Raw genomic sequence first — 11036 nt, 5'->3', positions numbered from 1 at the left:
CGGTCTATAATTTGTGAGGTTGTGCTTATCACCTGATTTATACAGTGGAATAACCTTTGCTATTTTCATATTATTAGGGAACTGCCCAAGTCGAAACGGCATGTTAAAAATATGGGTTAATGGTTTGCATATTCCCTCAATTACCCATTTAACAGTTGTCAAAGTGATACCATCACCATCACTAGATGTTTTGTTACCACATTTATTCACTATCTCTATAATTTCCTTTTCAACTATGGGCTTCAAAAACATAGAAGAACTCATGTTCCTTTCGATTGTATTATTATTTATAGTGACGGATGTATCATCTGTACAAATGCTTCTTGCTAAACCAGGACCAACATTCACAAAGAACCTATTAAACTTATCTACTACATCCTCCAATCTATTAACCGGTGTATCATTATCCATAAAATATTGAGGGTAGTTACTCTTGCTGGAACTGTTTCTAATCAATTTATTCAATATATTCCAAGTACCTCTCATATTATTTTTATTATCCTCTAATACTTTAGAGTAATATAGTTTCTTACATCTGCTCAAAATCTCAATTAATTTGTTCTTGTATAACTTATATTTTTCTTCCGCCTTCTTTGATCTGTCCTTTATGAATTCCTTATATAACGCACTCTTCTTTTTACATGCATTCTGTAATAATCCAGCCAAAGCTACTATTGATAGGTTCTTACCTCAGCATAAACGAATAGTGGCAGAACCAGCACCGCCAGCATCAAATCTGCAAACGCCAAACTGACTATGAAGTAGTTTGTTGTCGTTTTTAAAGCTTTCTCTAAATAAACGCTAAGGCACACAAGCACGTTACCCCCGGTGATAATCACAATGAGCAAAATCCCAAATATGAGCGCTGGGAAATTGTGGTGTGTGACCGCAGCCTCCGGCGGCGCGTCCCTGCTTAAATCCGTGGAGTTGTCCGACATGATCGCTGCTGTTGCCCCGTGCTCCGCGGAGCGACGGGCTCCTCGTCCGACGGAGAACGACTCTCTCCGGAGTAGTTTTAATCCTTTAGCCGTATCCAGCAGTCCTGAGGTAAGCAGAAGCGTTACAGGTGAAGTCGATGTGAGTGCCCCCGTGAGGACGCACATCCGAGGCGTTCAGTGTCCGCACTGAGACCAGTGCGTTCCGCTCCAAACGCAACGCCACTCAACCCTCAGTAATCTTCATCCGCTGTGCCCAGCAGTCAGTCGCCTTACTTTTCGTGTACATTTACTTGGCCGATATTGCCTTGGTGCATTGTGTGGGACAGTATGTCTTAGGCTGTTTCTGAAGGAGTAAGGTAGGACAGTGGGCAAATCGCAACGGCTTAATCCATCCGCACAAATCTGCTGCTGTTCGGTTTGTGTTAACAGGCACAACAGGACGGCAAATCAGCTGTTTGACCAGGAAAACAAACTATAAGGTAATCAGTTACACAAATATGTTTCAGTAGCCATCTCATGTCACCTTGCATCTGCTGACTTGCAGAATAAGCTGTGTTGTTGTAGGACAAACAAAAAGTTACAGTCTTTGAGACCTCTTGGGCTGCAAAGGGAACTAAACTAAACTCATTAACATTTTTCAGTCTGGTCTAGAGTCTGAATGTGACAACCAAAAAAGTACATAGAGTATGTAAGTTGGCCTAGTATCAGAAAAATGTACTTATCAAAAGCCAGAATACTTTTTTGACTCTTAGAGAATGTTGTGGCGCTTTATGCTGGTATACTACTACTACTCGTATTATTGCCACTATTACACTATTAATAGTACTGCCTCACTTCAACTACTGCTATTTATGTTACTACTACTGCTACTACTATGGCTATTCTACTATTACCACCACAAGTCTTGTACTTCCACTGCCAGTACTACTGATACTACTATACCTATCACTCTATGGTGATGACTACCATGATTACAGATACTACTAGTAGTACTGCTATTACTACTCCCATTAATGCCGGTGCTACTAATTTACTATTATTATTACTTTGATGACTAATGGTACTACAGCTGCTACTACTACTACTACTACTACAAACCGCTACTACTAATGCTATTCTTACCGCCACTACTACTTTTAGTTATGCTATTCTACTACTATTGGTACTATTTTACTGCTTTTTCCACTCTTTGACTACTGCGGCTACTTCTTCTGTGCCTATTGATGCAACTGCTCCTACTACTACGTATTCCTGTACTACTGCTGTTACTACTTCAACTACTTCTGCTAGTACTACTACTCCCTAACTTGGATTTATATTTTCTCCTAAGTGTCTTCACTTCCTTTTCATACTTTTCTTGAAATTCCATAGAAAAAGTGACAAAAAAAAAGAAATGAGATCCTGCTTCACCCTGACTAAGGCTCACATCCACAGGAGAGTACTTTTTCATACTCTAATCAAATGTGCCACAGTTAAAAGTTTTCCTCAAACTCGGGCAACTTCTTAGTAAGTTTGATGGTGCTGGGCCAGACACCTTTGATGTGAATGTGAGGAGGAGGACCTTACAGGAAATTCGGTCAAAATGTGAAGTTATCTTCACCATGATGAATGTGTTCCCAGTGAAAAGAGACTGCATGATAATGAACAGGACCTGGTCTGTCTATCTCCAAGGATTTTCTATGGGACTGACATGTGGACAATGTAGTGGCCAGGTCATAAACATCCTTTCACCTGTACTGGAGCCAATGTAGGTGATTTTACAGTGAGTTAAGTAATTTGGGCATTTGTACCCGCAACCACTAGGGAGCTAGGGCTTTGTGTTTTTGATTTTGGAAAGACTGAAATAAAATATACAACCCTCCAAATTCTCTAGAAATCAAGTACTGCTTTTACTATTCTGGGTCAGCAGGGTCACTGGGAGAAACACTAATGGACATGTGCAGTGGGATGTATAAGATGGATTCAAATAAAAAACTTTTTTTTTGGCTTATGCACTTTAAAAACAGTTTTCATTGAAACTAATGGGTGCCACTGTGTAGTCTCGTATCACACAATTTTCTTCTTATAACCCATCCACAGGAGGATTACAAAGTTTGCTGCTGTGCCTAGTTGCTAAAAAAACTTAATGGAGCAAATGGTTTGTACTCTTAGCTCTTGAATTTGCTATCATCTAGTTTTCACCCCACAGTTTTTTATTCAGGCATCACATGCAGGAAACAAATGACAATTTCTCTAATGACTATTATGTTTCATCTCAGCATAAATGTGTTTGTGCCCTGGCTGCTCATGTGGCATGAATATGAATTAGAATAAATTCAGCAGTGATTAGGCTTTCATACATCCTCACAAAGCCTCAGGAGAAAAAGGAGAATTTGAGAAATAGCACATGTATTTGAAGAGATACAGCATGTTTACCTCGCCCTGAATCATTCAGGCAGACAGTGCATAAAGAGAAGGAAGATCGCTGTGAGGTATCATCTCACTAATGAAAATAAAGGAAACCATGTGAACTAATCTTCATTTTCTTTTACTTGAACTCATGTAAAACCAATATCCACCCTCCATCAAAGTCCCAGTAAGACAGTGGACAAGTGGAACCCCAATATCAAAGTACTGGAGCGTTACTTGGATTAGTAACTGTGATGTGATTGCTGAATTTCAAAATGATATTTTTCATTGTTATTCAGCAGAAATACTGTATAACACATAGTCGGGTAACAAACAGAAGGAAGAACCAATATAAAGTGTCTCAGTCGGGTGCTGGTCCACCACAGGTCACCAGAACAGCTTCACTGCACCTAGTCACCAGCTCTACAAGTCTCTGAACTCTACTGGAGGGATGAACACCATTCTTCCAACAAACATTCCCTCATTTGGTGTTTTGATGATGGTGGTGGAGACGCTGTCTGGCATGTTGCTCCAAAATCTCCCATAGGTGTTCAGCTGGGATGAGATCTGGTGACTGGGAAGGCCCTATAGCATAGGAGTCACATCATCAAACCACTCAGTGACCTCTGTGGATGGGGGATTGTCATTCTGGAAAAGACCACTCCCATCAGGATGGAAATGTTTCATCACAGGATAACGGGCCTCACTCAGAATGACACTGTACTGATTTGCAGTGACTCTTCCCTCTAAGGGGACAAGTAGACCCAAACCATGCCAGCAAAATGGCCCTCAGAACATAACAGAACGACTGGATCCTTTCACAGGGGCCAAGCATTCAGGCTTGTTCCTTTCATTTGTCACCTATCTATATTTCAAATGAAAGCCAGTGACATTTTGTACATGCACGGAGAACTAATGGTTGTGAAACTGTGACACAATCGAATTTAAAATGTTGTTACCTCCCACTGCGGTTCTTTCACCTTAAGTGTGTCCCTGCCACTTGACCAGTTTTTTAGAGATCAGTCTGTCTCTGGATGAGAGAGTGAAGGTCCGGCAGGTGGTGCTGAGATAAAACCCATTTATAGAGCAGCAATAAAAAATGGCTGCTTCTCTGGAATTCACTGTGAAACGGTGGGAGCTCAATTTTTTCATCTGGGAAAGAGACCTTTCTTGGCTGGTTTTAAAAAATTCATAAAAAGGCAGGAGTGCTATGAAACAGAGCTAACTTGTAAGGACACAAGATACGGCTGATTACTGAGAGATAGTGTTTATATGTGTGTGGAGAGGAACATGTTGACTCCAAAAGACTTTCAGTCTAAAAGAGGAGCAATGAAGATTATTGACTGATAGGATCTGCAAAGATAGAGGAGATGAAGACAAAATAAAACAAAACACAAAAACAAAAAATAAGAGAAAATAAAAGAAAAAGTCCAAAGTAAAGAGACAGAAGATAAATAGCAGATAAAATGATTATACTCATGTACAGGTAGATAAAGACCTGAAGCAAGAAGCACTTATAAACAGGTAGCTTCATGATATAACTACATCAAAGCTCATCTTTTTTTCGCCACTAAACACTAAACCCTTCTGACATTTAAACTCGAGGCTGCTTATGTTTCTTCCTCAGATGCCTTTTAACACCGTGACAGATACTGTATGTTGCCAAGCAGCACCCGCTGAGCACACTACTGATGAGATCCATTTACTTTCACACTGAATGACTTTTTAAATATGGTTTAAAAAAAGAAACCATCATTTATATATGACTTCTATTATATCACCGGGCCTGTATGTTAGAAGTCAGTCCTGTTAGTTCTGTTGTATGAAACTAAACACAGTTGGTATATTGCTAATAATTTTCAATAATATTTCAATAGTATGAGTGTTTTTTGTGTGATTGTGTCATAAATGTACATATCAGAGGAAGAAACACTCAAAAGTCACATCATGCACACGTGGGCTGAAGATTTCTCCTCAGCCCTGCAGTAACTGGATTCTTGTTTGCTGACCAGCAGCAGAGACACTGGCTACAATCATCTTCACCTAGACCAGGTACAACACTAAGAGCAACTTACATATCAGTAATGATAACCCGGTACTATATGCTGCATAATACTATGAAATGTACTTCTGATGCCTTCCTAGGGAGGTGTTCCGGGCATGTCCCACCAGGAGGAGGCCCCGGGGAAGACCCAGGACACGCTGGAGGGACTATGTCTCTCGGCTGGCCTGGGCATTCCCCCGGAGGAGCTGGAGGAAGTGTCTGGAGAGAGGGAAGTCTGGGCATCTTTGCTTAGACTGCTGCCCCCGTGACCTGGTCCAGGATAAGCGGAGGAAAATGGATGGATGGATGGATGCTTAAAGTGCATACTGATTTGTCTGTTCTTCTGTTAAAGAAATTTTGAATTAAGGACTCATACTTGTAATGTACTTTTTTTAAAATTGAGTAAAAAAAATACTGTAAACATATTTGTTTACCAATGAGACATTCTCTCTCTCTCTGTCTCTCTCTCTCTCTCTCTGCTCTGCTTTAGGTAGAACAAGAATGCTAATAAGCTGGTCTCTAATGAGATTAGCTTCTCTGCTAAACCCCAAGTTACAGTTGTATCACCAACTGAGTACAAATTAGTACATGGCAGGGTCAGATAAAAGTCCAAAGTTCTACAAACACACTAAATCCAGACAGGGGCCAGGCTAAAGGTTTACAGTCACACCAACAGCCTCCATTACACACAAGATACACAACTGTAATGAGTAACAAATAGATACACCTTTTCTTTCACATCCTTAATGATGTCAAATGTGGCACTTTAGCATGTAGCTTTTCACATGTTAAAATATGTTCAGCTGAAATATAGCTAGTGTAACATGTTAAAGTTAGTGTGAACCAGCTATATGTGCGCCTTGGCTAGTCTCAGAGCTACAGGGGTTGAATAATCCTCCCTGTTTTTATTTTCCTTGTTTTACTGAACAACAGCAGACAGATTATGAGACAATGGGCCCCTGAGCACAGACATGTAAAAGCTCCCCACCCCTCCTACATAGCATCAAGACACCCAGACTGAAAGACCCTCTTTGTAGTAGTGTCCTTTTTACTTCTCTGTTGGTCAGTTTTGTTTCACTGCAGTCATTTGTGTCTCTTTGTAGTCATTTTCTGTGCTGTCAAAGTCATTTTCTATCATTGACTTCATCTCTTTATGTCTTTTTGCATGTGGACATAGTTGTTTTACTGTACATCTTGGTGTGATCATTTTGCATCTCTGTAGTTCCAGTTGGCATCTCTTTGTATTTTTGTGTCACTTTTTAGTCTTTTTTAATCTCTTTCCAATTATTTTGCATCTCTGTAGTTATTTTGTCTCTTTGTAATTGTTTTGTGTCTCCTCATAGTCTTTTTTGTTTCTCTTTATAGTCATTTTGTTTCTTAGTAGTTGTTTGTGTCTTTGTAGTGTGTCTTTAGCCCAGGGGACCACTGAACCAGCTGGACTTGCAGGTTGACTAGAGACACAGCCCCAACTCTCTTTATATGCTTATTGGGCTCTTTACAGCACTTTAATGTTAAAATGTCCTTTCATGCACTATTATGCAGTATTTTATTCTTCCACCACAACTGTTTCTAATTCATAGAAATCATAAGAATATTCATTACCACCAGCCCCTCAAGCTTACAGTCCATGATCTGAGGAGCTTAGGCTCCTCCTGGTGGTCAGAGGGGAGAGAAATTTTAAACTTTCTTACACAGTGGAAAGTCACTTACATGTTCATGAATTCGACCTGTCCAGGGTGTACCTCGCCTCTTGCCCAATGTCAGCTGGAATAGGCTCCATCATTTTCTAGTAAAAATCATATACTGTGTTTTACAGGAATTTAATGTTAGTTTAAGATCAAGAAGATGATGTTGAACAATCAGACTGTAAACACTGGAAAGCCTGATCAGTGGAGGGGGCCACTACATAAATGACCCTGTCATCTGCATATAAATGCCTAGTACTGCTAATTACTTTGGTTCCTAGATTATTAATAAAAATTGTGAATAAAGTGGGGCCAAAATGGATCCTTGAGGTACTCCTCTAAGAGTAGCCATAAAATTAGGCTTAAAACAATTCACTACAACAGTTTGTGATAGGTAAGACAAGTAATTTCTAAACCAATTACATGACTTCTCATCAAATCCAATATGGGCAAGTTTTTGCAAAAGAATGCTTATGGCTAGAAATTCAAAAGCTTTTGCGCTAGACACAGAATTAAGAGTAACAGGAAAGCATTTTTTTTTCACAAAAATTGCCACACCTCCACCTCTAATATACCTGTCACAGTGAAATAAACTGAATACACTGAAAGTGCAATGGAATGATCATCTAGCTTATCAGTAAGCTAAGTTTGGGACTTAACGGTAAGTAAAAACACCACACGGTACATGTCTGTTAAAGCCTTGTTTCTGTAAAATAGTTGTAAAGCTGGAGAAGTTACTATGTCTGCATTATGCCAGTTAAAATATGGGGTTTCTCAATTACCCGCTTTGTTTAGGGGGTTACACATCTCTTTTCATCAGTACATACAGTATACCATTGTTTACCTGTCAATGGAGAAGAAATTCAAATTTATTAATGTTGTTGTGATTCCTTGTGCTGTCCACTTTCGACACAACACCAGTAACAGGAGTTGTGTGTTCATGAACTATCCTCTCATTTTTAGGAAGAGGCTCTTTGCTTTTATTGTTCTGAAATAATTACAGACTATTTGGAGTGATGATGGGTGCAAAGCTAATCTAGAGGTACCTTAAATGGCTGGAAATGAGCAAAATGAGCATGCCATGGGCACTTTGTTTACTGTCTGCAGTAGTTTTAGTCTGACGCTTTTGAGTGGTCAGTATTAATTTTCAACATTACTTTTCTGCGGAATTACTACTTTTGGATTTTTCTGATAATACTGTAGCGTTGGGGGTGGAGAGACACTTGGCAAGGTCCCCCAGAATGCCTAAGGGGGAAAGACCTGGCAGGATCCCCCAAAATGCCCCTCAGGGTAGGATATGTTTAGTTCAGAGTTGGTGTGTGTGTTCTACATTATGTTGTTGCTATAATCCCCAGTTGTATTCTATTAAAAGAGCGACTCCATTCGGCACAGAAAAGGCTAATTCTTTCTACGGCCCCTTCCTCATTCAGTCCTACATTACAATACTTAGTATTATAACATTTAATATAAGGTACTTAAATATAAAGTAAAGAGTCTCTACTTCATTCACATTTGTGCCCAACCAGGTCCACTGTAGATAAACTATAAGTTAATAATAAGCTTTTTGTTGTAACATCCATAAAAAGCTTCTTAAAAATTCATAATACCAGACCAGAAGTATCTTTGTTTTATATACACATTTATATCATTATATACACTGTACAGATTTCAAAAAAATAAATGGTTGATATTTAACATTGTGCACCTCACAGATGAGTAATTACAAAGAAAAACAGGAGTGAAAGCGAGGGCTGATACCAAGGACAGACAGATATCAATGACCCCAGTAAAGAACGATGATTTCTTTTGTCCATACAGGACACTTCACAATCATTTGTACAGTACATAAACTAAAATGTTGCTGGTTAACCCCTTTTTATCTCAAGCAGAATGCCCTAAATTAGTAATGCGAGCTTGTCCAGTAAAATTTACCAGTATGTGGTATTTAAGCCACCGAAGAGTGTAGAAAGCCAATCCTAGCTCAGCGTCTTAAAACTAAAACAGGCCTTTGCAGTGTAATGTTTTATCAGCAGCATTCACAATGATGCCTTGTAGGGTGATCAGGACAGATGACTGTGCTCCTGGTTATTTTGGGTTGCTCCAGTGTACTGCTCTGACCTGAGACATAGCTAACAGTAATGCAAAGAGGTGATGATTATCTTCCATCTCACCTTTTTTTCCTACCCCCTCCCTGATACATGAAGAGGGAGTGCATATGGTAGAGAGCAAGGCATGGCAGGGTTTACAAGATGCACAGAATATTTTGTGCCAGATAGCATGTGTGCACGACAGGGGTTTTTTGGGGGGAAAGTCACCTCTGTGATGTTAGGGAGGCACCCTTTAATTTTTGACTTCAGTGAATTGAATCAGACCACATAATAAGGACAGATAGGACAAAATGTATCTGCTTATATCTGAACTCATTATCTGTTGTATGGAGATAAAAGGAAACAGGTTTCATCTAGAATTGTAAAACTGGTTTGTGACATTTTTCTTTTGACCTTCACTTTCAGCTGATGTATAAAAGATTTTCCTCCTTTCAAACCAAATGTTCTTTTAGTATAAGCTACATGAGGAAAACAACCCAGCAATGAAGAGAGGTTTGTTCCAGCTTTGTATCCAACAAGTGCACTGTTTTTTAAAGAAGTGACCACTTAAAAAAACATATTTCTTTGTACATCTGGATTGTTTCATACAGATTAAAAATGGTAAACAATATTGTTCTGTATTAAACTTGCAAAATTGAACTCAGTGCAGATATACACACAGAGGGACTCACAAGAAATATGCTCACACACAGGGCAAACACACAAACTTACATGCATCCCATAGACAAAGACAAACAGTGGAATGTAAAAAAGACTTCCCCACATAATATTACTCTCTCTTCAACACTTAACACATGTTATAACTCAGGGGAGGTCACATTCAGGCAGTGAAGCAAATATCTGGAAGACTGGGCTGTACTTTGTTGGAAACACCTAAGACAATACAAAAATCAGGTCTAATGTTGTTCTTGGACTCAGTATTTTGTAAAAAATGAAAAAGATTACATTGTAAGTTCATCCAAAACAAACCAAAAAAGATCAATTAATTTTAAACCTCAGAAACAATAGTTAGACCAGTGGAAAAAAGATCAAGGTCCACTTTCTAGCTATTTCCTTTTGACTGTCTCTCATGGGGGTACTGTAGCTTTTAGCTTTGTCACTCATGCCTTGAGTTTTGTATGTATTGATGCAATGCCACTGTGTGTAAGCAAACACCATACACCGAGGTGAACTGTGAGATGTGGTTGAGAAAAATACAAGCAGTACAAGGTAGTAAAAGGACCTTGAGTTTTCCAACTTACATCTATACAAAGCTGTAGTTGCCACGCCACCCCGGTTGTAGCTGATCTCAACTGATCACGAAAGCTTACGACTCATACATCTGCCTGGCTTGACATCACTAGGGATGCGCTAAAAATTCAGTATGTGCATTTGTGATTTTGGGTGGACTGACTTTTGAACCTTAGTGACCTCCCCCTTTTTTTCAGCAAACTTCAACACTACAACTTCTAACAGTACCTTATTTTCACCATCATTATCAAGGACAATGGTGTTTTCAACAGTATTTTTAATTTAGCTGTGCAAGTCCAAAATACTCCCTCATTCACACACACAAATGCATGTGGACACACCCATGAACCCGTACTTCCACACTTACAGAAGCTGGCTTTTTGCTTATTTTCTGTGTCTGGAAGAACACATTGATGTTCTTTTGAAAACCATAAAATAAAACACAACATTAATCATTTAAATCTTTTTTTTTTTCCATTCACTGGGTTTTCTCTTCCAAGAAAATATAAACGTGTTTTTGACACTTGTCCTATGTACAAGGCCACACCACCTCCCATTCATATACTTAACACCAAGGCCCTTATGATGAGAAAAACTATGAATATTCAAATGACTGCTCTGGTCTAACAGCACTTGAACCGCT

General features: G+C 39.2%; 1 protein-coding gene across 2 annotated transcripts in view; it reads right to left on the bottom strand.

Moving 5' to 3' along the window:
* drd4b (dopamine receptor D4b) overlaps positions 1-1457 on the bottom strand; it is a 10688-nt gene extending 9231 nt beyond the window's left edge. For both annotated transcript variants that reach the window (XM_020619899.1, XM_020619900.1), the window contains exon 1: positions 690-1457. In XM_020619899.1, the coding sequence (XP_020475555.1) occupies positions 690-1103 (414 nt within the window). In that variant the 5' untranslated portion in view covers positions 1104-1457. The remainder of the gene's footprint in view (positions 1-689) is intronic.
* Between the last annotated feature and the right edge of the window lie 9579 nt (positions 1458-11036).

This window comes from Monopterus albus, unplaced genomic scaffold, assembly GCF_001952655.1.
Source record: "Monopterus albus unplaced genomic scaffold, M_albus_1.0 scaffold228.1, whole genome shotgun sequence".
Lineage (NCBI taxonomy): Eukaryota > Metazoa > Chordata > Actinopteri > Synbranchiformes > Synbranchidae > Monopterus > Monopterus albus.
The sequence above is the reverse complement of the archived record's forward strand: the minus strand, read 5'-3'. Positions and strand labels throughout refer to the sequence as shown.